The sequence below is a fragment of the Anneissia japonica genome, unplaced genomic scaffold (genome assembly GCF_011630105.1).
Source record: "Anneissia japonica isolate Jap-2015-1 unplaced genomic scaffold, ASM1163010v1 scaffold1810_len1271414_cov176, whole genome shotgun sequence".
In the NCBI taxonomy this organism is placed as follows: Eukaryota; Metazoa; Echinodermata; class Crinoidea; order Comatulida; family Comatulidae; genus Anneissia; species Anneissia japonica.
Genome location: NW_022702449.1, coordinates 962654 through 989006, shown reverse-complemented (window position 1 = coordinate 989006; position 26353 = coordinate 962654). Strand labels below are relative to the sequence as shown.

The 26353-nt window shown below is 35.9% G+C and overlaps 3 protein-coding genes across 5 annotated transcripts; 1 reads left to right on the top strand and 2 right to left on the bottom strand.

The window, feature by feature from the left end:
- Window positions 1–926: 926 nt before the first annotated feature.
- On the bottom strand, window positions 927–10844 carry LOC117103928 (centromere protein K-like). Its single transcript, XM_033244581.1, has 9 exons — window positions 10772–10844; window positions 7344–7478; window positions 7036–7095; window positions 6165–6240; window positions 4989–5118; window positions 3957–4052; window positions 3122–3248; window positions 2571–2651; window positions 927–2323 (listed from the first exon to the last, which is right to left on the bottom strand). The coding sequence occupies exons 1-9, from the start codon at window positions 10772–10774 to the stop codon at window positions 2162–2164; spliced, it is 870 nt and encodes a 289-aa protein (XP_033100472.1). The 5' UTR covers window positions 10775–10844; the 3' UTR covers window positions 927–2161.
- Window positions 10845–10903: 59 nt separating this feature from the next.
- On the top strand, window positions 10904–16725 carry LOC117103932 (N-alpha-acetyltransferase 11-like). Its single transcript, XM_033244586.1, has 7 exons — window positions 10904–11037; window positions 11890–12047; window positions 12266–12311; window positions 12789–12904; window positions 13160–13204; window positions 13700–13784; window positions 14902–16725. Exons 1-7 carry the CDS (start codon window positions 11017–11019, stop codon window positions 15136–15138), a joined length of 708 nt encoding a protein of 235 aa, XP_033100477.1. The 5' UTR covers window positions 10904–11016; the 3' UTR covers window positions 15139–16725.
- A 3-nt stretch (window positions 16726–16728) lies between these two features.
- On the bottom strand, window positions 16729–26279 carry LOC117103929 (EF-hand calcium-binding domain-containing protein 12-like). Of its 3 annotated transcripts, none has more exons than XM_033244582.1 (9): window positions 26215–26279; window positions 24964–25587; window positions 24684–24710; window positions 22502–22696; window positions 21589–21742; window positions 20941–21167; window positions 19287–19491; window positions 18574–18877; window positions 16729–18457 (listed from the first exon to the last, which is right to left on the bottom strand). In XM_033244582.1, exons 2-9 carry the CDS (start codon window positions 25465–25467, stop codon window positions 18199–18201), a joined length of 1875 nt encoding a protein of 624 aa, XP_033100473.1. In that variant the 5' UTR covers window positions 25468–25587; window positions 26215–26279; the 3' UTR covers window positions 16729–18198. The 3 variants fall into 3 exon arrangements, with proteins under 3 accessions (XP_033100473.1, XP_033100474.1, XP_033100475.1); XM_033244583.1 differs by having other exon boundaries at window positions 26188–26271; XM_033244584.1 differs by lacking the exon at window positions 24684–24710 and having other exon boundaries at window positions 26215–26278.
- Between the last annotated feature and the right edge of the window lie 74 nt (window positions 26280–26353).

The following is a 26353-nucleotide window of genomic DNA, read 5'->3' as shown; positions in this document are numbered from 1 at the left end:
TTGCATGTTGTATAATAATTGCTAAAAATTATAGTAGAACCCCTATTAAGGGGACACAAACCAAAAATGTGAAATTGTCCCCTTAATAGGGTTTTTTGGCATGTTGTCGTATAATGATAACATAGTTCTTTATAATTTCATTTTAATTGACCTAAGAATGAGTTACCGTTTAATTATAACCAATTTATAACAGTAATATGCAATGCAAAAAATAATTCATTTAAGATATGAAATTAACAGATATGTAATTAAAACTACAAAATTTATGTTCCCGATATGGTTTCTTTATTCGAGTGCAAAGTTAAAGACCAAATTTTCTTTTTTATGTATTGAGCTTTCTATTGGATGCACAAGATAGACTACTATTAATAGATGTTACCAACTTAGAAATCAGGGTGCAGGCTGCCCAGATAGATTAAAATCTTATATCAAAATACACAAAACAAGAAATCTCTATGGTTAATGGTCAAAATTGACAATATTTTATTTATACGAAGTAACACATGCACTGGGCATCCAATGCCCATTTTAAGGATAGAAAACATTCTGGTTTGATGTTAAGTTCATTGCTCAAAAAGTGTCAAAATATAAATTTGAATAATTTTTTTCACGGAAAAGTGTCCCATTAATAGGGGTGTCCCCTGAATAGGGGTGTCCCGAAGGAGGGGTTCTGCAAATTATTGATATTTTGAATGAAAATGAAATTTTATTTTTGCCAAATAAGCGTACCAGCCGCCACGAAAAAGTGTTAATTTCTGAAAAAAATAAAAGTTTTTCTTTATTTTGTTATGCCCTCCGCTGCCTTGAAATCTCCATATCTTCAATTTGAAGCATTTAACCATCCTATTTTACATGCACCAATAAAATTTCATTTTTATTTTCTCCATTGGGATGTTATTGGCAAAACTATTTGCTAAATAAGAAAACAAAATTTGATATTTATTCCGCCTTCCTCCGATGATCTTTAATAAAATAAGTACGCAAAACAAGGAATAAAAGAAGTCTTGCCATATGCTTTCAGATATTTTAAATATTTTAAAACCTTCCTACAAAAAGTATCTATAAAAAAGGTTTTGAGGTTTGTTCATTCTGGTACTAAGCCCTTCATATATGGAATGCACTCACAAAGATGTGTATATTTACATACAATAAATAAAATACAGTTACACAGTGATCACTTGAGATCATTATTTATGTGTAGATTTCATATATGTAATGCAGTCATACATGTGTAGTTACTATGTACTTTTATATACAATATATATAATTTATTCACACATGGGATCACTATCTATTATAGATTTCACATATATGCCATACAGTCATACATGTGATTATGTACATTTATAAACTGTATACTGTATAAAATTCAGTCACACATGTGACCACTATGTTACATATATGTGTATATTTCAAATATGGATGCAGTCATACGTACATATATGATTACTTTGTACATTATTTACAGTATACAGAACTTAGACAGACATGCGACCACTATATATAGTATCTTTAGATTTCATATACTGGTATGGCATACAGTTACATATGTGATTGCTACACCAATTTTTATATACAGTATTCAGGTACATGCACATTATCACTATGTTAAAAGTATGTGTAGATTTCGTATATGGATGGATGGATTACCTTGCACAGGGGTAATCTTTAGATTTTATATACAGTACTGGTATGGCATACAGTTACATATGTGATTGCTACACCAATTTATATACGGTATATAATTCAGGTACATGCACATTATCACTATGTTAAAAGTATGTGTAGATTTCGTATATGAATGGATGGACTACCTTGCACAGGGGTCCAAAGTTGGAAGAAATTCCTTCTGGGTGATCTGATAAAATGAGCTTTCTTAATCCATCTGAATTTTATTTAGCTGCGCATGATGCTACCCATCGGCACAGACTTCCATGCGACAATTGATAATGAAGTCGTAAAAGCATACAAGTATTGAAGGGGAGGCCCTCCCAATTTTCTTGAGACTCCCACGAGTTCCGGGAGACTTGGGACCCCTGCTTTGTTCACTATGCAGTATACAGAACACATACATGTGACCACTATGTATGTGTAAATTTCATATGTATGGCATGTAGAATTCAGTCACACACTCACATGTGATCACCCATATGTGTACACTTCATATGTGGAATGCAGTCATACAAATGCGATTACTGTCTTCTGGATGTCGCTTGGCAATGCCACATCTGAGAAGCATCTCCACATAAGGCGGCCACAAGTCCGACGTAATTTCTAAGTACGGGTCGTACTCCTCTGTGCTTGTGCTCTTGTTCATTAAACCCTAAAAAATTTGATCACCGAATAAACGATTTATATACACTCAAGCAAGAAGGGAGTACATGATATTCCAAAACAAGATAATTTTCAATTTAAATTCCATGTACCAGTGTCTATGGTGAAGCATTTCTAAACAAAAATCTCAAGCACCAATATTATCGTCTTCATCATCACTGAATATTGTCATAATTACCACATAATTCACAACATCCTTATTATTCGAAAATTAATTGTTTGGTTCTGTTACCTACCTCAAGAATATTCAAGAGCGGAAGGTACTGATCTTCTCCATCATCATTACCGTCACCTTTAGTGCTTTTACCTGATAACTTCTGTAAAAAAATACATTAATTTCGTATAATTTTAGTCAGCCATTTTTTAAGGATTATGAAAACCTGGATTGTGTGGTGCGAGCTAATACGAGTAGGAATCAGGGAACGTTCCAGAATATTTGAAACGAAGGGGGGGGGGAACAATTTCATATAGGCCTAGATGAATAATAATTTTACAGATAAATAAGTATCCTATATTGGCATAAATGTAATGATATTTTAACGCGGCAGGGGGGAAAATGTTCCCCATCCTAAATCACCCCTTGGGAATACTGACAAGAAAGTGGAGGAATGTGCACATTGTGCATGATATGTTACCCATAATAAGCAACCAATTGAAAGTTAATGGGTTTACCTAGGTATAATGAACCTTAAATCAACATCGCTTACATTTCAATAGAGAAAGATAAATTCTAGGTTATCCTACTCAATCAGGTAAATATCACTTTAAAAGAACATACGGCACATACCCTTTTCCGAGAGAATTCCGGCCCTGGCAATGGGTAATGCTTCAAAACAAACTGTCCGAGATTCCTCATCAACCTCTGTTGCTCTTCAAGCCCTCGTCTCTTCTTTTCTTCCAGACTCTTTAATCGACTGCATGAAAATGGAAACACACCACAATGTTGGAATTTAAGATACACACATCATCAAAATGAGTGTATTCCTGATAACGACCCGATAAAAAGTAGAAAATTTGAATCCCAGCACGATGGTGTGTATTTAATTTCTTTGGACTATGTATTATTTTTTTGTATTTTAAACTCTCTGGTTTTCACATCATCAATGGAACTATATTTTGACTTAATTTTACCTTTTTATTCAATACATTCACAGAAAATTATTTTTTGGATTAATGTTAGTCATTTATTGGTTTTAATCTTTACTTGATTTTATAATTAGCCTTTCCTCACTTGCATTGGAGAGCATTTGATGCTGATATTGATTCAGTAGTTCACCTATTGACAAACCTGTCTCACTGATATGTTATTCATATTCTTCACTGATAATGTTTTAAAGCGGAGTATATAGGTTAGTGGTTAAGATGCTTGTTTGCCAGGGTCCTGGGTTCAATTCCTGTGACAGCTCCACACCCTAAGCCCCACAGACTTCGCATCATGTTATTTCATTTATTTAAGAGGGCCCCTGAATATCTGCCGACCTTCCAGGATACGCTGGAAGGGTCACCCTCTATAAATATGGTCAAAAAAATGTTTTGTTTAATAAAGTGTAATAGTGAATCATGATTAAGCGGATGATGATAATGATTATGAATATTATTATCTTATATAATTATTAACTCACCTACTGGCTGGTTTTCCAGGTTCCTTTCTTTCTGCTTCCAGTTTCTGTTCTAATGATGCTTTAACTTCCATATGCTGTCCAAGGAGTTTCCTTTCCCTAAGGAAAGAACATATATAGTAAAGTGGAGATGTAGCTTGGTGGTTAAGATGCTTGCTTTCCAATCCCATGGTCCTGGGTTCAAATCATGTGACGGTTTTTGGTTTTAAATCCTGTGAGAGTCCAAAATTTTTCCTGACGACTAAAACACATGTCCACTCCCTAAGCCCCATAACAAGACTCATAAAGCATTGCATTATGTGGAGTATCTGTGCATACGAAGAGAGTGGCGCTTTATAAGTGCAAGGAAGAGGCGCATTATACATGACTATACTAGTACCAGCTCACCTAATTAAAGCTCACTGTTTTTCTGGTTTCATTAATTTTTCCTTTTTCATTCTTTGATTTTTTTTACTTTTTTTGTGGATGAGGGGCAACATAAACGTTTTTTTTTTTCTTCGACGAATACCAGCACTTTATAAATTTTCAATATTATTATTATTTCATTTCATTTATGAGGGCCCTGATATCAGCTGACATTCTAAGATATGCTAGAAGAGTCACCTCTATAAATATGGTTAAAAGAAACCCCCATAGAATATGCACATTAACATTGCAGATGCTCCAATATGTTCATATGCCATTAATCATACAATTGTCAGTGTAAAGTTTAATCATCCTGTGTGTTTTTCTGTGATTGGCTGAGATAAAGGAACGACAATGAACAAAGGGACCTCCCTGTTGGAGAAAAAAAAAATTGTCAGGAAGAAAGAAAAAATTATTTGTATATTTTAGATATCAGTAGACTCTAAAATAAGCCTTTGAAACCCCTAAATTGTCATAGTCGCTCGGGGCTTCGCCCAACTGGAATACTTCGCATATTTTTTAAGCCACCACGACCAAGTCCAATTACAATCTCGACGGCTCCCCCATCTAGGACATCAGAACCCCCCGTCGGGAAAATCCTGGCGTCACTTCCGACGATGAACTACCTACCTTTCTGTTTCTTCAACCAGTTCTCTTCGCTGGGTTTTCACCACAGAGAGTGTTTGCTTCAATTGATCAGTAGATGACTGAAGACTAGTCAAAAGTACAGCTTCAATAACCTCAGAATTTGGGGTGATTACTAAAAGTGGGGAAACAAAATGTGGAAAGTGGTATTTTAAACTTATCACAATCAACATATTCTCAGGCCACTATGCATCAGTTCTCAGGCCACTATGCATCAGTTCTCAGACCACTATGCATCAGTTCTTAGGCCACTATGCATCAGTTCTCAGGCCACTATGCATCAGTTCTTAGGCCACTATGCATCAGTTCTCAGGCCACTATGCATCAGTTCTAAGGCCACTATGCGTCAATTCTCAGGCCAATATGCGTCAGTTCTCAGACCACTATGCATCAGTTCTCGGGCCACTGTGCATCAGTTCTCAGGCCACTGTGCATCAGTTCTCAGGCCACTATGCATCAGTTCTCAGGCCACTATGCATCAGTTCTCAGGCCACTATGCATCAGTTCTCAGGCCACTATGCATCAGTTCTCAGGCCACTATGCATCAGTTCTCAGGCCACTATGCATCAGTTCTCAGGCCACTATGCATCAGTTCTCAGGCCACTATGCATCAGTTCTCAGGCCACTATGCATCAGTTCTCAGGCCACTATGCATCAGTTCTCAGGCCACTATGCATCAGTTCTCAGGCCACTATGCATCAGTTCTCAGGCCACTATGCATCAGTTCTCAGGCCACTATGCATCAGTTCTCAGGCCACTATGCATCAGTTCTCAGGCCACTATGCATCAGTTCTCAGGCCACTATGCATCAGTTCTCAGGCCACTATGAGAATCAGTACTGGTCAGGTCTTTGTAACCGTCAATTGATACAGGGTTGTCATTGGCCACAAATACAGTGCACAAAGCTAACCCTCTAAGTAGAAAACGAAACCCAGAGACCACTACAGTGGCATCCCAAATTGGAGGACAAACTTTATTTACAAACACTTTACATTTCATCAAGTTGCAACCAAACTCAGTAATTTCAAAAAACACTATGTACTGAATACTTATGAATTTTATATGTCCAACCATTGACTCAAATTTTTAAGATTCTTTACAACATAACTAAAGCAAGATATTAGGTTTCAAATATAAGTTAAATGATGATTCTTTACTTACAACTTGGTAATGACTTTTTCATGATGTCAACCTCAGCCTGCAGTCTCTGTTCTTTAGCTTCCGATATTTGTAACATCTAAATAGAAATACAAAAATTAAGATGAAATAAAGTCAACATTAGGAAACACCTTTTGGTATGGAGTACAGTTCGTCCTCACACCTTTGGGACCTGAAAGTGGTCTCTGGGTTAAGTCTCCACTTAGAGGGTTATCTTTGTTTTAAAATATTGAGGTTTATTATTTGGTTCTTTAGAAAAGTGAATTTAGACAAGCATAGATGGTCAAACTTTATGCTTAATACATCCCTTAGTCTGAATAGTATAGTTGACCACACTATAAACTGCTCTCTACTTGTCAGATTGGACATTGGTTAAATTTTTGAAAATTCATGTCTTGGAGACGCACCCAATTTATGTTGGGTTAATGGTGTTAAAGAGTATTAATACTCTTTAACACCATTAACCCAACATAATGGTGTTAATGGTGTTAAAGAGTATTAATAATCTTTAACACCATTAACCCAACATAAATCGTGTTAAAGTGTATTAATACATGATTCATGTTTCTTTTTGGAATAGTGAAATTTCTGCCTGGACAAATCAGCATAAAAAGTGGTCTCAGGAAACTATGGAAACAAGCTACAGACATGAATCCAGAGCTTACCCAGACAGTTGCACAGATGGGTTCACGGGGGAGGGGTCTACAGGGATGCAACTTCTATATCAAGAAGAAATACATGAACTGAACTGATCATCCAGCGGTGTAGTTACTTTAGACCTAATTTTATCTCTCCCTCTGATAGCACAACGTTCTGAATCCTTGCCTGGGCTACAGTATGTGACTGTAAACCATACAAGAGTCCCGTTACTTACTGTGCATTCAGGGTTCTTTACACTTCCTAAACACGTTTCTTGAAGTAATTTATCATGAAGCTGTGGATGAAAAAAACAAGGAGGAAATAAATATTAACACTCTTAAAAATATTTTAAAAAAAAATAAATAAATATAAATTTAAACATTACATAACTATTTTTTCTTTAAATTTTACATGGTTTCTTTACCATTAAGTACATTTTGCAATTCCAAAATGTATGTTAGTCCAGGTCAAAATTATCATTAATTTTAGTTTGCTTCATACAAAATGCAATTTATAATCCGAAAAAAATATTAAAGAACTGACTTTGTTTAGTTTCAACCACTGTTCCTTAATTTCCATTTTCAGTTGTTTTTCTGCTTTTTCAGAATTAGTGGACTGGTGCTGATGATCCTGATCAAAGGATGATGCCAGAAAACGTCGAGCGGCTGATAAATCCGTCTTAAAAGGAAAATTCATATGTCATTATCAACTGAAAAAGAATGTACATTCTTTCTTTCATTTTTTAACATTTCTTTCAAAACTCCTCTAGGCAAAAAACTATTTTATACGGCTTTACCTGATGAAATCTGTAAATGTAATTCTCTCATTATTTTATTTAAGACTTTAATAAATGGTCATGTAACCAGGGAGATGGCACAAAATCTACCAAATGTTACGCCATCGAAAACATTTTCAGAATCAAATTTGGTTACTTGGTTTAAGATTTTTATAAATATTTATTTCTGCCGGAAGTCTGGCTACAGGCATTATACAAATTGTGTGACTTTTTTCACTAATCCAAATACAGTAAAAACCCCTCATTTACGTACAGCACGGGCCCAGAGCCGTTCATAAATTCGAGTATTCGTAAAATCGGGGTTGACCCAAATTCCTATATATTTGCACTGGTACTACTTACACTGGCATAAACTAGGCCTAGGCTAGGCCTACAGGCTTACACAGCTAAATCTGAGGGGGCCTAGGCCTACAGTAGGCAGCTTCTAAGCATTCTGATCCCACTCTAGGCCCTACACAAATTTGTTTTTATCGGAAATTTTTACCTTCTTAAATACCTAGATTGTGGATTTTACTCCAACACAACTTCCATAGATACTTGTTTATTATCTACATATATTGATCATTCAATAAAACAATCAAGCACTATGTTGAATTTTAAAGCTGAAAACGATGTTTGAAAGAGAAGTAAAATTTGTCGCATGCACATGTGTGAAGCCATAAAAAACACTGACTTTGAAGAGGCCCGTTAGAGGGCCTTCTTCACTTGAGAATTACGGGAACCAGTCAACTCGAGCGAATGCCACTTCGAGCGAAGGCCAATTCGAGCGGATTCAAGCGGAAATTTTTCGAGCGGATGCTAGTTTGAGCGGAAGAAGATCCACTTGTGCGAACAACAACCTGTGTGATTTATATACGAATTACTTCAAAATTTCCTATTTTTGAGCTAAAAATTTGAGACTTTCAAAGGGGAAGGGGCACAACAGTTCCAGAATAGATAAGTGAGTAGCATAACTCAATTAAAAATATAATTTGAGCTAAAAATTTGACATTTTCAAAGGGGAAGGGGGCATACAACAGTTCCAGAATAGATAAGTGAGTAGCATAACTCAATTACAAATATAATTTGCTTTTTTAAATAGAGAACCCCAACCAGAGGCAGATCTGGAGAAGGGGGGGGGGGTGAATAGGGTGGCTAGCCACCCCACTTTGTTTACCATGAAAAAAATAATGGTCACTCGTCTTGTGTGTGTGCTTCTCGTGCACTCTAGTAAAACATATACTTTTTTCTTTTTTAAGCTGAAAAGTGCGCAATTCTATTAGTTTTAACTTGTTAGCGGCCATCTTGGTAGTCGGAGTTGCCAAGACTGTAATTCAAACATGGATTAATTATCAAAAAGTACGAAAACCTTTCAGGACCTTAGTAATTAGAGCATTTTTTGCATTTAAAACAAACAAATACTGTACAACAATACGGCGACGATAAATTCGCCCTTGTTATAGTTCGCACTTAATGCATCCGCTCAAACTGGCATCCGCTCGAACTGACATCCGCTCGAATTGACTGGCATCCCGAGAATTACATAGTACTGTATAGTATGGTGTGTTGTGTTGTATGCATGCTAATAACAGTTACAATTCGAGCGGATTTTTTTTTTTTAATCTTTCACTTCAATTTTTATGACGCCATCACCTTTATATTACCTTCGTAAAATCGGGAATTTGTTAAATTGGGGTTCGTAAATGAGGGTTTCTACTGTAAGGCTTTTTGCTGGGATTGGTTAAATCCACATTCATAGCACCCACAATTGATGTAATGTATATGTAGTTAGTTGCAGTGACCCAAAAAAACCCTTGTGGGCCCCTAGTTTCCCCCCTCTCCAGGTCTCCAACAGTCAAATCAACTGCTAAGGAAAACATTGACATGTCATAGCTTTCGGCATCATCATCATAGTTTTCTCCATTGCCCCAATATTCAATTCAGTACACCAAATTTCCTTCTAAAAATTTCTTAATCCTGCCTGAGTACCACTTTGCTGTATACCGTTGCGAGATTGTTGATTGCATCATCAATATGAACCTGGTAGTCAATGCGAGTTCATCCAGGTAATTCATCAAGTGCTACTACTGTACTGTACTTTGCTATAAACGATTTTAGCTTACGCTCTGTTAAAATGAGTGCCTTCCTGTGTCGTTGATTGCACCCAGTTCCCTTGCCATATTTTCTGCTGAATTTCTCTTGGGTTCATTAATAACATTAAAGCCAAATGTTCTTCTGGATTTCACTATAAGATCATCAATGTGTTGAGTTGGATTTGGAACACCTGCATCTATCATACTGAAAACCAACTCTCTTGTTTCATTGTTAAATGTGGTCCCATTTTTCTAGCAATTCTAATCATTGCTCTGTTCTTCAACAACTTCCTTGAATTCTTCCTCTAACTGTAAAATACAATTCTCCTGCTCCAGTAGTTTATCATTATTCTCTTTTAACTTCTTACTTAGCTCTTCATTTTCTCTAAGTAATTCCTTCGCCTCCTCACATGCACAACTAAATCGAAGTTGGATTGGACAGTCAATACATCAGCATAACATCATATCAATCAGACTTAATACAATAATAATTGGTCGATGATGACATCATCAGGGGCAAAGACCGTTCGTAAAATAGACGTTTTACTTACTTCCGGAGTAGTTTTGTTACACGGTATTTAACGTGTGCTAAAACTTGCTTGAATGGTCAACCACTGAGTGCTCAGCGCGATTAACCGGTGAAATAAACGGAATACGGTTGACATTTTTCGCTCGAACGGGCCCCTAGGGCCTACTACTTACTTTTTTTTTAACTTGGTTGGCAGAAAAGTGACACAATAAGAAGCAAATTTAAATTCCTCAAGACCACCACCCTCACACACTATGACATTAAAGATGGAATACTGTAAACCATTTTCGAAGAGCACTGTAGTCTAGCCTACCCTTTACAGCCTAGGCCTCCTAGGCTCGGCAAAGCCAGAGCCCCATATTTGGCTTGCCTTGCCTAGGGCCTAGGCTAGCTAGCTAGAGTAGAGGCTGAGGCTAGGCCTAGCTCTCTTTCTTCTTACACTCCGGCCCTAGCTAGTACTAGTAGCAGCCTAGCCTAGAAACCTAAAATACTAAAATAGTGGCTTCTTTTCCTCGAATATTTAGCCTTTGCTTTCTGTTTTGGTCTACATGTAAATTAAATGAGTAAAAATTACCATGTTTTTTTGTTCGAACGGCCACAGAGCAGCCAAGTTTGTAATGCCGCGAAAATGTTTGAAATTTGATGGAAGGACGATCTTTAATGGGCCATTGAGGGCGCTAATTTCTTTTCAGGGTTTCCACAGCCACACACACGCTCGAGAATGACTTAAAAAATTCACGCTCGAGTTGTCACGTTTGCGAAAGATTAATTTTAAAAATTATTTCCGCCCATCATAGTTGATACATAAGGTGCTCCAATATGAATGTCCGTGTAGCTAAGGTAAGGAGTAATATTCAGTACATGAGGAACGCGTTTTTGATGTACTTAAAGCAATAGAATATCGTTGTTTTTGTCCTAAGAGAGCTAGGCCTAGGCCAGCTCTTGCAATGCTTGTCGTCGGCGCATGATAGCGAAAGCAGGGTAACGTCAGTGAATGCATGCCTACTACTAGCCTAGAACAAAATGTAAATTATCAATCGCACCGGTTAGAACAGGCATTTATTTCATTAACATTAGTCACTACATTGTTGTTGTGGTTTACTTCAGAATCGCGTTCATTTTCTTTTAGGTCTAGTCCTAGGCTGGGTCCTAGACCTAACAGTGGAGTGCCTAGGCCTAGAAATAATTTATATTTTTTGACTTAAAAATTAAAATAATAAGTTTGCTGAGTGATGAGACTAAATAAAAGTGTAAGTACAGAGTTATAGAATACAGTTCAATGGTGAAAGCCATGAAGTGTGACATTGAATTGCAAGGACCCCCTGGAACACTTGCAACTGAACAAGAGCCTCATACCTAGGAAAATAATGCATTTCTCTCAAATTCCTTAAATCGTCATGTTTTTACTGCTGTGTTACCACATTATCATTTACCTCACACAAGTCAGTGTTAAATGGTATCACCTTAAGCAGCAAAATAAAATTAGATGTGCTAAGAAAAATCTCTTGGAAATGACTTCTTCCAACTTCACGCCTTCCATTGAAATGAATGCTGTATGTATTTATAATCTTGGTGATGAGAATGACAAACCTAAGTATACTGTATTACAATGTTTGGAGAAATTGATACTTTTTTTATGGTATCGTAACCACAAAGTAAGAGAAAACTAACTTAATATTTTCATGTTTTTAGCCCGAAGACTTGATGAATATGCAGCACTGCAATCTTCTTTGTCTACCTGAAAACTACCAAATGAAATACTACTTCTACCACGGTCTTTCCTGGCCTCAGCTGTCGTATGTAGCAGAAGATGAGAACAAAACAGTTGTTGGATACGTTCTAGCAAAAATGTAAACTTTGAACCTATATAAAGTATTTAAATGAATTGTTAGATAATCAATCTTTAAAACAAAATTTGAAATATGTAGAGGCTGTTTAATTAATTCTGATTGGATGTTTATTGCATGTATGTGTTGGATTTGGACAGTAACATCCAATCAGAGTTGGTTTAAGAAACAATAGCCACTGCCTATGTCTTTTATGTTATAATATTTTTGAACTTCTCTAGGGAGGAAGATCCAGACGATGTTCCCCATGGCCATATTACATCACTGGTAAGATGATTAAAATTCAATATAAATGCAGGGTTGTAACTGTAGAAAACTAAGGTTGGGTGATGGATATTTTAAGGGTGGATGGGTGATAACATTGGTAAACTCTAATGGGTGGATTTTAAGTATGGAAAAGTGTGTTAAAAAGGGTGGGCCGAGGGCCATGAAATTAGCTTTAAACTGGGTGGCAAGTCTGGGTGGCCCCGCCCACCATAACTACATACCTGATACTAGTAAATGCAATTAATAATAATTAGTAATTCATGGAAAAAATATGTCTAAGCTAATGGCTACTACCCTGTTATACTAATTAAAGTGAAGTTTTTACAGAATTAAAGATAATAATGCAGCACTTATAATACATCATCTATCTAGCATGCTATTCCGAGGTGCAGGGACGAAAAGAAAGTGTAATTATTTATAATTTAAGCATAATTAGTTTGTGCATATTTATTCCTTTTCTAATCTGTATTCTTGCAGGCTGTGAAGCGATCGCATCGTCGTCTTGGCCTTGCTCAGAAACTCATGGATCAAGCTTCCAGAGCGATGGTGGAGAACTTCAAAGCAAAATATGTATCGTTGCATGTTAGAAAGAGGTATAGTTCTTATGTTTTGTTGGAATTTTGTGCTGGATGATGAAAATAAAGATGATGATGTTGGTGATGAAATTGATGATTAAATGAAAACTGGCAATGTCAAGACGATGATGGTGATTATAGGGAAGATGTTCATGAAGTAGATGGTGGTGTAGTTGATAATAATGAATAAGATGATTGATGAACAGTTACATATACACCTAGTCAATAGATAATTTTTGCTGATGCTAACAATATGTCCCTTTATGTTTACAGTAATCGTGCAGCCTTACATCTTTATAAAGTTACCCTGAAATTTGAGTGAGTGTTTCCTTGGTTCTGTATCTATTGTTTAGTGTATTGTAAGTAAAAGTAAATTGTTATAATTATTATAAAAAAGGTAATGTAGAAGAACAACCCATAACTTGCAGCGTCACTCTGCTGAATTTCGTATGGGGGGTGGTCTGTGACTACCTAGTGGCCGTAAAGAGGCACTTATAGTAGCTACATGTTTCCATCATTCCACAACGACAGGCTGAAATGAAACATAACATCGGGGTAACACCCTACTCTTCCGAAAGATGCAATGGGTTCTTTAAAGTGCACACGAGCCAGATGTATACACTGGACCTCCATTTTAAGTCCTTATCCAAAAAGACTTGGCTTTACCAACCAAACCCTGGGCGAGGAGCGGCTGGAACCAGCGTCGATGTTAAGGCTGTAGTTAGTGGCGCCCCTGCCTTCCTGCTCGGCCACTCAATGGAAATGGTAGAAGTAGATATTGTTGAGACCTAAACTTTTTTTCCTTCAATACAGAATCAGCGAAATTGAACCAAAGTACTATGCTGACGGGGAAGATGCCTATGCAATGCGCAGAGACTTAACTTATTTTCTTGATGAGGTATGTTTAAAACCATAGTACAGATTGTAAATTCAGCATATATTAACTAATTTTGATTTACACCATTCAAATAGTAATTATAAATTTTGTTGTTATTGTCAAAATTATCACACCAATATTTACAAAAATGCTTATTGTTTGATGAATAAAAAATAAAAGCCTACAATTTCCCAATAACAGCAGTTATGTTGACATTTAGCCCTTTTTCTGAATACTAAAATGGATCCAAGATTATATACTCAATATATTTATTTGTCATATATACATGTACAATACACATACAATGAAATTGTATGTGAATTAATATATTTAATCTCTTGGCAGTAGATTTGCTCTTTTTTTGGGGGTGGGGGGGAGAAACCCGGCAACTTCGACCTGGGTATCCTACGATATACACTAAAGATCTAATAATTATATCTATCACCTTATAATTGTAGTAATGTGTCTATTTGCACGAATGTGTATACTGTCTAAACTTTATATCTCATAAAATCTCTATGAAATTCAATATCTAACCTAATCTAGAATAGCAAGACTAATTTTATATTTCATCACCTGTAATTCATTGCCATTTGATGTGAACAATCTTTATAGTAAGTACAGTAAATATAAATTTGAAAGTTTTGTATTCTATCTTCAGCTGAAAATAAAAATGTCTCTTCAGGATCCACTTGAGGCTCTGCTGGAACACTCAGTAATTTTTCTCATTTTAGTTGGTTTTTTTTCTAGTTTTTTTTTTTATTTTTTGTTCAGTTTCACTTGTTTCTCTAATCCTACAGCCATCCAGCTTTATTAACATTGTTCAAAAATTGTCAGTATATGTGCACAGATTCCATCTGTGTATTGTCTCTTCTTTTTCTGTTTTAATTTATAATGTTTACAGGTGTTTTTTTTTCTGTTTTGTTAATTTCTAACAATGAATTTTGTATTGAATTGATAGTGTGTTGTTCTTTATGCAGATAGTAGCACTGTGGAGTTCATATTTTTTATTTCTGTTTTAAGTTACAGAAAGTCCCTTCTGGGTCTCGTATCATTATTTTGGTATTTTACTATATAAGAGGAATTGTCTAGTTTGTTTTTTAAACAATTTAAATAAATTTGCTCATGCTCGTTACAGGTAAAAGGTGGCAGATGGGAGAAATCAGTACGTGCAATAGAAGGAAAGAACTGCACCGGATTGAAAGCAATTGAAGCCCCTCCTGAGAAAACAGAAGGCAAAGATAAGGAGAATGCCAAACCTCACGACCATGAAGTTACAAAGAATCCAGAAGTTACGGATAGTAAAGTAAGCGGGAAGAAAAAACGAAGAAGTAAAGATAAATCTGGAGATGCATCATCAGGAAGAGATAAATGAAAAAACGGATTGAAAAACTGATTAAAAAAAAATATTCCAGCGTTTATTGGTTGTTTCAGTCCATGATTAATAATCGAATGTTCCACATTGCCTACAGTATTGTTTTGAAGTCATGAATTTTTGGTGGAATCTTACTAGATTCACCTGATACAAGCCATCCACGAAGTGGAGGAAATTAGCACCAATCATACAACGGTTGAATTCACTACTTCACTGAAATAAAACTATCTCGGTGTATAAATTGTTTTACTATATCTCGTAAATATTATTAGACGTGTACAATTTGTATATTGTACACATAGCTGTGGATGTGGTAGTCAATGTGATAGTACTTTTTTCCCCACATCTTTCTAAATTTGACACGCACAGGGAAGTAGTCTAAACTTTCGCAGGAGTGGAATTGACAAATGAAATTTTGTTATTACCCAATTAATATTTATAAAATATAGTAAAATTTAAAATTAAATTCAATCAAATATAATTAAATTTCCTAATTTTAACTTACAAGTAGAGATACGCTGTATTCGACTGGTCGTTCTTTGTTAAACCACACCTGTCTGCGCGGTGGTACTTAAGGAAGACGACCAAATGAACAGAAAACTGGTAAAAATGGCTGCAAAGTTACAGCGATACACGCTAGCATAATCAAGGTTGTTTCAGCTTGTGGCAGTAAAAAAATATTTTTATGCAGTTTTTGAATCGTGTTAGCCTACAAAGCAGTCGAATACGGCCATAGAGAGTAACTCGCACCGGTTTACCAGGTAGCTCAGACACAAAGTAACCCTTAGAAGAAAAGGAAGTTACTGCACGAGCTAGTCCAAGCTTGTGGTGCTTTGAAACTTTGGTATGAAGCAATACAGTTGAGCTTGCCTAAGTCAAGTCCAAAATGCCATTAAAAAATTGTTCAACTTAGATAAAATTTTGACTTACAGATTGTTAATAATGGAAAACACAAAAATTGGCATGTAAAATAAGTTCGATTTAGAAATTATTTGAGTTAGGCAAAGTTGGCTTAGGTGACAGTTTAACTGTATATAAATCTTATACAGTATTACATTACATGCATTATGTACATCAAATCTATTTATTCTTTTAAGATCTGCTACAATATCAAGTGTCATTGCATATAATAGCTGTAATTTGCCTATATATAGGCATGATGTCATATCAAACCCATGAGCAAATAAGTTATCTTGATAGGGTGGATGGAGAAAAGTCAGGATCAGGAGGAAAACAATTTTTTTGATATGTTGTACATCTGATTTTTCTTAAACACAACAAGCATATTTGATGAAAGATGCGGGAACACGGTTAATGAGTGAGATACAGATTTTTTAATATTTAAAAACTGGTAGAAAAAAAGGGTGGTTACACCACTTTTACCCCCAGTTTTTAAACATTCCAAAATCCGTATCTCATTAACCGTTGCTGAGTCTTTCATGAAATATGCTTTTTGTCTTAAGAAATATGAGTTGTACAACATATCAAAAAATTTACTTTAAACAGAAGATATTGGAATGGTAATACTTTAATACAGTAAATATTTACAAGAATATGAAACATTCAATAAACATCTGCTTTTCAAAATGATTGACTTGTTTCCCCTTTATTTCATTTCTGTGGTCAACTGTTTATAAACACTGCATGCAATAGACCATTGTCTCAATGTCTCACAAATCACTGGGTGACTTCCAGCAACCTAGCCTGAGCAGCTGGCTAGTTATAAATAGAGCACCGTGGAGCACATCGCGCCGCTAGACCCTTGCTATAGCAGCTGTATACAACACATCATGCTAATTACTGTACATGTAAACATTGAAATAGCTTTTGAAGACTTGGTTTTAATAGAAACATTTCATTCTTTTTTAGATTTAAAATATTCGTGCTCATTAGCAATTAAATTGTTTAATTATTCCATGATGCGTATAGTGAAATGCTAGGCCTCTGGAAGTCCCCCAATAGTGGTTGACAGGTTATCGGAAATTTCATTTCAAATTTGACGAAAATGGTGTATAGCAGTAAAATGATTCGGTAAAATATCTGCTTAGCACCATACAATGCTTCTGCTTCACAATAATTTTGTAGAAGACTACTGGCACAGTAGTAGTAGTAGTTTTTAAATTCAAGAGACACTGCGTTTGCCAACAAATTCAACCTTGCTCTTTGTGAGCGCTTGACAGTGAGATGCAGTCTGCTGATTGTGGATGGCAAACTGAGCAGATTTTCATTAAAAACCATCCATTTGTGCGCGTCTCTTCTCAAGACAAAGTTTTTACAAGGTCAGATATATTTCCTGGTTTTGACATAGACCCTGGGTGTCAAATTTTTTCCTCTGGGTTAGACGCCCTGGGTTGATTTTTTTTCCCATGCTGCACCCCACAACTTGGATAGTACAAACAAAGGGTTGAACTATGCCCTCTTGTTTTCATCTTCGGGTGTTGTATTTTTCCCTGGTTTTGACCCATACACCATTGAAATTTGTCGCTTGGAATTTTTTTCCCTAGGTCAATTCTCAGAAGGTCAGATATTTTTCCTGTGTAATAATGGTAAAAACAAACGTACTGTATCTAAATTACCAAACCGTTTTGGTAAGTAGGCCCGGATATGTCCTGCTGCTATGGGACTAAACCAAAGGCAAGTATTGTTTTCAGTCGAACGTGCGCTTGCCTCCATGAAAATCGTGCTACACTTGTGGGTGTCTTTATATAATTTACTGGCAAGGAATCGCCAAGTTTGGGTGGTTTTTGGCTTTTTTTGGTACGAATAATACCATAATCACTCGTAACCCAGCATATTCACTCGCCTAAAACAATATGTTTCCAACAGCATCCAAATATTGCATATACCCACAAGTTATTAAAGTATATAATTGTCCTGTTATGAAAATATTTACACTTTCTTCAAATATACAATCTATCAAATTATATTTCAGAAAATAGAAATATATCTATAATAATAAAAGCAATTTTGGTGCACTATTTGTTTTGGCATAATGGCAAATTTTACTGAAAACTTAGTAATGCTCATCTCCATTAATATATTAAAACTTGAAGCTAAAAATCACCTCCCTTCAAGAGAGTAAGACTTTAAAAGTTCAATATCTCCAAATTTAACATATCCATTGTTGCCGATAGGCCACGACTGTAGGTCGTTATGGTAGCCTGGATTGCTACGTTTTGATTGGTGGGTGGAGGAAAACAGGCACTGAGTTTCCTTATGTCTTGGCAGGTAGATACATAGTTTGTCCAACATGTGTCCAGGCCAGAAGATGCTTGGGTCTTCCGTCTGGTTCATGCTGATGTACCGTTTTGAAAGATGCCTGGAAAGAAAATTAAGTTTTGCGATGCAGCATTTAATCAGGGATCAAGTGAGAAATAATTATTTATAATTATTATTTTTTTTAAATAAATAAAACAAATTAAAAACAAAAATTACCTGGTTAGATAAGTATATTCTTCAAATGTCATCCAACAGTCGATCTTTCGTGACACAAATGCTTTGCCACTTGAAAGGTTCATCATTTGCATTTCTCGCTTGACGTCATCTTGAAATGGGTACGTATGTCGTGCCTCCATCAGCATCTCGCCAGTACTGCTGACCCTGACCTTGTCGGGGTCAACCGGTTTGACAGGGGGTTTGACTGGCTCTGGAGGGTCAGCTAAATTGCTGGAAAATGGATTACCTGGGGCTGACTTGAGTTTGATGGTTCTATGTGGTTTGTCACCAGGATAAAGTAAAGCTGAAATTAAAAAATCAAATAAGAATTTAGTCTTTCTTCACTAATGTATTATGAGCAGGTGTCCCAAGTCTTCCGCAAGTCACTTGTCCGCATCCAAATTGGAATCGTAAATTTGGGGACCAGAGGTAGCTGCAGTGAAACACCACACAACTTCACTATTCCCCATAGTCCTTAGCCTGCCAATATGAGGGTTACTTGTGGGGCCTAGTGATCTCCTAGAAGTCAGCTGGTGATGGCTACCACAATGCACAGCAAAAATACAGTTAAATGTGTTAATAAAGTTCATTTAACCAGATCTCACAGAATGTACTTCTTCCAACTCTTGCATGAGGGAGTTTAGTTGTTCAACAAATAACAGGTTAGTTGGCATTATTAAACTAAAAAGGAACACAAAGGAAGAAACACTCACCCTGTTGAAGGAGCTTTGGCGTGAGGTTGACCTCGTGCTTATCGCAGAGTTTGAGCACTTTGTAGTATTCTTTCAGCTGTTCTTCTCTGAAACGATCAATATTTTCACCGGTTTCACCTTCAAAGGTGGATTTGAGACAGTGTTGATCAATAGCCGGTATATATGTCTTCACCTTACCTGATCTACTCAACTTCTTTTTCGCTTTCTATTAAGAAAAATCATTCATTCATTTAGTATTTCTTTCCTTTCTTTTTTTTTTCTTTCTTCAAACATACAGTAACATCATAAATATTACAAATCATAGGAAATAAATTCATTCTGGATTCAGTAAATTATTTGTGAATTTTCTTTCCTTTAGTTAATCCAGTGTCAATTTTTTATAAGTAAATGTTATTTTTACTTGACATGTTTCGCCTCTTGGCAAGAGGCATCGTCAAAAGTGAAGCGATGACAGCTCGGACCTTCCAATGACGTTTCGGTTAATAGCGCCACCTATTTTTCGCTTGGGTTTACCCAAGCGAGGGTGCTGGGGGTCAATCAACAAAATACTGGAAAAGAAGAAAGTAAAACAAGGGGGGGAAACCAAAAGATACTCAGACCATGGGGAAAACGAGGGGAAGCGTAGGGATCCCGTATATACCAGAATTATCTGAAAGATTCAGGAGAGTTAACTCATTCTTCATCCCACAGAACAAACTAAGAAATCAACTGGTACATCCAAAAGATAAAGTTAAAAAAGAGGATTGCTGTGGTATAATTAACCAAGTAGATTGTTGCAATTGCGAAAAAAGTGTAATTGGGGTGACAGGTAGGTCCTTCTCCACCAGAATAAAAGAACACAAATCAGATGTGGACACTCACTGTTCCAGCGTCCTTATCAGAACAGCTAGGAACTCTGCATCCCAAGTCACTCACAACTCCGCAATTACTGGCCACATGATTTCTAGGAACCATCTCCCTGATTGGAACGCAAAGATACTGGCAAAAGAACCACACTGGCAGGATAGAAAAAAGAAGGAAAGGGGGAATTTCTGAAGCACAGCTTAGTACATGAGAAACCCCCTGATACAAAAATAGTAATTCAATTAAATACACAGGCACTACAGCACACAAAAAACATAAACAGAGTGTAATTTTTTTTTTTTACTTTAAAAAAAAAAATCAAACATATATATGATTTCTATAATATAATAAACATCATTTCCAATAATTCTTTCTAATTTAATGAATATTTTTTAAAAATATAAACTGAATAAAATTTCTTTATAAAATTAGACAATTAAAATTATAAAGCAAAAAATAAACAATTTAACTTATATATATTTATTCCTCAAATAATTTCTCCAAACAATTAAGTTACTGGCTGGATTATCTCTACATTATATGTCATAACAAATTGAGTTATTACATTTAAAAATTTTCTCAATGAATTAACAAAGAGTCACCTAAATAATAATTAGCTATTTGATTGATTTGCCCAAGTATGTTTTAATTATTTAATTACAATTTTATTTCAACTTAATTGACAATGAATTCAAAGAATTTAACAAGTAAAAAATTCAAACATATCAATTGAAAGTTGAAAACATATTTCTCGTTCTTCCACCCTCTGAACTAGAAAATCTTAATTGTAAAAAAAAAAAAAATAACTAACCCTGATGTGTCTCTCTCGCTTTCTCTTTTCTAATAAGTCATCAGGAGCAAGTTTAACCTGTTCTGTGATATCCGTAAGCGGAACCTCAAGGAGGACAGACCCACGTCTACTGCTAGGGGACATACTTGATGATAAAGAGCCAGCAGAGGGGACACGATCATTAGGTGGAATCACAGCTACTGCAGGAGAGCGGATGGCAGGAGATACTGGAACAGCTTTACGCGTTGCTGGAATATGGATAAGAAGAAGTGAAAATATAATAGTTAAACCCTCTGTGATTGTGGAAACAATTACCACAAGCTTCAGATTTCCAAATTAATTCCGATGCACATTACACTCCTTCTGTTCTTATGCAAGACAATTTATATACGTTTATCTCTCCATATATGTATAAAGGAGTTTGAAAATATTAGGAAAACATTGGTTTAGCGCCAATTTAGCTGCATGACTAAGAATATTTTAAAAGTGCAAAGGAGATCGCATGTACAATTGATTCAGATATGTTGGACTCTTTGTCGACAAATTTCTGGAACTACCGCTGGCCAGGACGTAATGGAGCATAAAGTGATATAAAATTTTGAAGGTAAACAGGAGCAGAGTCATGCACACTCATAAATCAGCGTTGCAATCAATCATTATGATTCTTACTTGTTCTGTTTCGTGCTTTACGAGATTTCCTTTTGCCAATGTTATGTTCCTTCATGCCACTAGCAAATTCCTTGTAGTCGATTTCACCATTATTATCTTGATCAAGGCTTTCAACTAGATCTTCCAAAAGCTGAGGTGCCATTTCAATGTTACCCTAAATTTTACAATAAAGATAACAATACATTAATTAGGAAAATCATTGTTAATTATGTATTCCAAAACATTTCCTACCACCTATACACAGTGTACTGGATGTTACTCTGAAGTGGTTGTTAGAAGTGGGGAAAATATGGCATAGGATATTAAAGGTGGCTGCTAGTGGAAAGAGATGTGAAAACGTTGGTCTATGTGTAAAAATGGTATTAAATGGTGGTTCAATCGGAGAAATCTTGGTGAAACTAATAGTGGTTGGTGGTAGGCTGGGGCTAGTAATAATTATGATAATATTAATTTGTTATATTTACAGCTAATATGATGGTATTTGTAGGCTGTGTCTTATATTTATTGTCAATTATTTTTATGCAGTTTGCTTATCATTCTGCTAACAAGCTAAATTTAACAGTTTGTAGTACTGTTAAGGTTACACAAAAGGACAGCATTAAAATATACGCAAACACGTGTACTTGCTCTGTTTTGATTGGTCAGTTTATTAAGTTTGATTGACACCCCAGAAATGTCCATTATGGGACAGTTGGCAACAGAATCAGTCGGAAGGGACATAAATACTCAAGGCAGCTGAATCTACCTAGTCATTTAACATAGCTTCACAATCGCATGTGAAAATCGACACAAGCGATATTAGCAACTACTCGATTCAAGACTAAGCCTGGTCACAATTGGGTGAAATATATTAAGACATTACCGGGTTTTTAGAGCATGGTATAAAAATACATTTAAAGCATTTTTTCCTGACCTCTTTGATGCATTTCCTGAATTCATCCCTGCTAATTGTCCAGCTTTTATCCTTGTCTGCCCGACTGAACAGATCAATGATGCGTTCACGCTTTGCTGCGAGGTGCCTTGACAAGATCTCCATTGCTTCTCGTGGGGGCTGCTTTATCTTTGGTATCACTTCGTCACTGGAACTTGATGTTTCTATAATTTTTTTCTTAAGTAAAGATATCAAAAACATAAGTAAATTACAATTACAGAGTATTTTTAATTTTTTAACAAGAAAAAGGAAACTTTAATATTATTATTATTATAAACTTCCTAGACTTCCTAATTTGAAGAGAAAGTCTAACCGACGATCTTCTGATTAATATTTGGTCGCATTATCGACTAAGCAATGAGCAGTGGCGGAGTCAGCAGATGGCAGGAGGTGCAAGCCAAGTGCGACTTCAAGATTTTGACACCCGACCTCTCAAGTCAACCTCACAGTTAATATACATTTTGACCATTTAATCATACAAAAAATATTACGGAACCAAAACATAATATGAATGAATCTATAAATTGTACACTAGTGGTCTACTATAGTCAATGTGATGACAGCAGAAGTTGTGCATGAATACAATAGTTAAAAACCATCACCATGAATTCAGATTTGCTAAATTGACACAGTTATAGTTAATTTTCTATTGCATTTGACCATGAATTATTTCCAAACTTTATTTGGATGATAAACATATGATTGAAATTTAGCTAAAAATAATAGTGTTATTTAGATAAAGATGTACCCAATGAATACCAATAAAGACAAGAAAATGTAAAAATCATTGTTGCGAAGATTTTCACAATGGTCGATAAGAAGACTCACATTGGTTATATTTATTCAAAATGCTTAATGAGTGTTCACACTGAATGATAATAGGAAATTCATACTGGATGGAATGCTAAAGGCTAGACCTATGAGGTGTTGATATTGAGGGTGGGTCATGCAATACACTGCAATATTAAAATATTATTGGGCACTGGATGAAATGTATTGAAGATGACTTTGTGGGGATGATGATCTGGATGGATGGCTTCTTGGGGAGGAGCCACATTCAATGGAATGGCTTATATGAAAATCATGTGGAAGGGATGATCTGTTGGAATGAGTCACTTTGAATATAATGGCTTGTGTAGAGTCTAGCTATTACACACTAGGTAGAATGACTTGTGGGGAGGAGTCAGTATTTATTGGAACTCACTTTTAGATCAGTGGCACACACCTAGCAAGGTGGTGCGTCCATACAATATACGGTACATAAAATGAACAAAATGTAAAACGATCTTACAAGAAAATTAAAGATAAAGAGATTTTAAAAAAAAAAAAAACAACTTAATTAACTTAATTAACAAATTAATATAAATGTAAAATTAAACAATAAGCTTAACGAAGTAAAAAAAAAAAAAAAAGAATCAAATTCAAATATGCGGTAAGCAGTGTAATTATCGAACAGAGTAGTAGTAATGACACAGTTTGAGAAAGGTATACATTTTATCGGTTACAAGATTCTTTACAGCAAAATAAATAGATGGAATGGCTTACGGAGATGATTTGTTGGATGGTGGCAACAGGGCGATGGTGGCAATGAGTAAATTTGCATAGAATGGACTTGTGGAGAGTCTATCTATTACTGTACATTAGGTAGAATGACTAGTGGGGAGGAGTCACACTGGATGGAATGGAATGACTGAACACACCAGATGAAATTACTTGTGGGGAAGTCACTTTCCTGTTCCTACCACTGTACCTGCTATTGGTTAATGAACTTTGACCTATTACGATTTAAAAATACTAAAACTACAGGTTACTACATTTGATTGAGGTATAGCCACAGGAAGATGGAAAGTTGAGGGCACTTTCTGAAGCATGGTGAACGCAACGCACTGACAAAAGATTTTCACTGCCGGCAAAGATAGTTTGGTGTCCGTAAAGCAACTTTCTGTCTTAATTATAAAAAAAAACATAATTCTTCAGATTGATTTAATGACATTATCCCTCTACAGTACACCCTCAACTAATAATGACCTTCCTCTGGCTATGATGATATAGTATAATAAAGGAAAATGGGGTTTGTGCTGTGCTTAAAGAGGGTTAAGTAACCAGTAGGTTATGATCATAAGCTATGAGTATACCAGCTAAAAAATCAAGATGTTCTTTATACCTCATTGTTGAAATTGTCTGACATAGGCTGTTGAAAAGAAAATAATGCATTCCTATCATGAAAACTTAATCATAAGGACACGCTAAATATGCAGCCTAAAAACTTTTTTCAAAATTAAACAATGATTTTATAAATTTGTTGAATTGTTTTATTCTATTTGTATATTTTGTTATTTATTAGTACAGTAAAACTAACAGATTTACTTTTGTTGAATGGTGTTAAAACTTCAATGAACAATAGCTTATTATTGGTGATTATGTAGTTTGATTGATTTTCTTACCTTTTTACTGTTAATAAGAGCAATTCTAGCATCTTTCATCTGCTTGTAGACTCTTTGCTCCAAAGCTGTTTTATCTTTACCCATGAGCCAATTTTCATCCAGGCCCATTTGGTCAAGAGAAGATCGTAACTTCTTCCTGCCTTCCAGCCACTTATGAAATGTATCTGATCGGCCTTCAAGCTCATGTTGATGCTTCTCTGCTTTCTCCTTCTCACTTAATGCTCTATCTTCCGGTTCGAGTTTTATTGGTCCATTCTCTATAGGTGTTAGATATTTAACTGGATGCCTACCCATCATCTCTCTCCCCGATGCTCCATTCATAGGAGGTGCAATAATGACTCTCCGGCGTGATTTTGGTTGTCCCCATATTCGTAGCAAAGTACCGTAATTCTTTGTCTGGCTTAGGTCCCTCTGCTTGTAATACTGAATCTGTTCTTCGATTGGTAAGTACTCTGAGTTGTCAGGATTGAACAACCTCTTCAGGCCGAAGTCGGAGAGCTCCATGCTGCTGCCTGTCTCTTCTAATCCCTCTTAAACTTAATTAATGTGATCATGTCTGTTATATTCTGTGTCATTCCATACTACTGTACACCTTGTTTGGTTTATCTCCTGTTTGACTTTGAGCTACGTGTAGAAATAAGAATGTTTGCTGTTTAATATTTATTTACATACATAAAGTCTAAACTACAATGGATAAACAAATTACAATAAAAACCGTTTCCAATGTGCCAAAATCCTTCCTCAATAATATTACTTTGGCCTAGGCCCCTAGCCTACTACTACTACTCTGAAATCTAGGCTAGGCTAGGCCTGCCATGGCCCTGGGCCGGCCTAGGCCTACTACATTAATATGTTATTTTTAAATCGAGTATAAAAAAATAATTCATTTTGTGGAAGTTTTAGTTAGATAAATTATTAGACAATTATAAATTACCTACTATCAAATTACTGTAATTAAAATAAATGCAACACAATCAGTCATACAGGCTCTAGGTCCTACCTATCCTAAATGCAACAACATTCACAAGACTGAACAGTCAAGAAAGGCAGAATGACTCCTCTTCTGACGTGGTGACGAATCACTACACACTGTCAGCGTAGCCTAACTAGGCCTAAACTTTACCCACAAATTTACATTACACCCAAAAAAAAGAGGCGGAGTTCAGAGAAAGTCTAGCTTAGCACTTGATTTGTTAGGCCCAAATTTATAATTCAGTTACTTACAGGCCTAACCATAACCTGTTTACTTACTCTGTCCTTGCCACACCGCACAGCTAGTTGTCGCACTCCTGCCTCTCTCTCTCTCCCTCTCTACTGTAGTTGTTGCTTAACGTTGCCTTGGGTTACCTATCCAACTATTTTGTAGAGGGCAGCAAACACAACAACACAC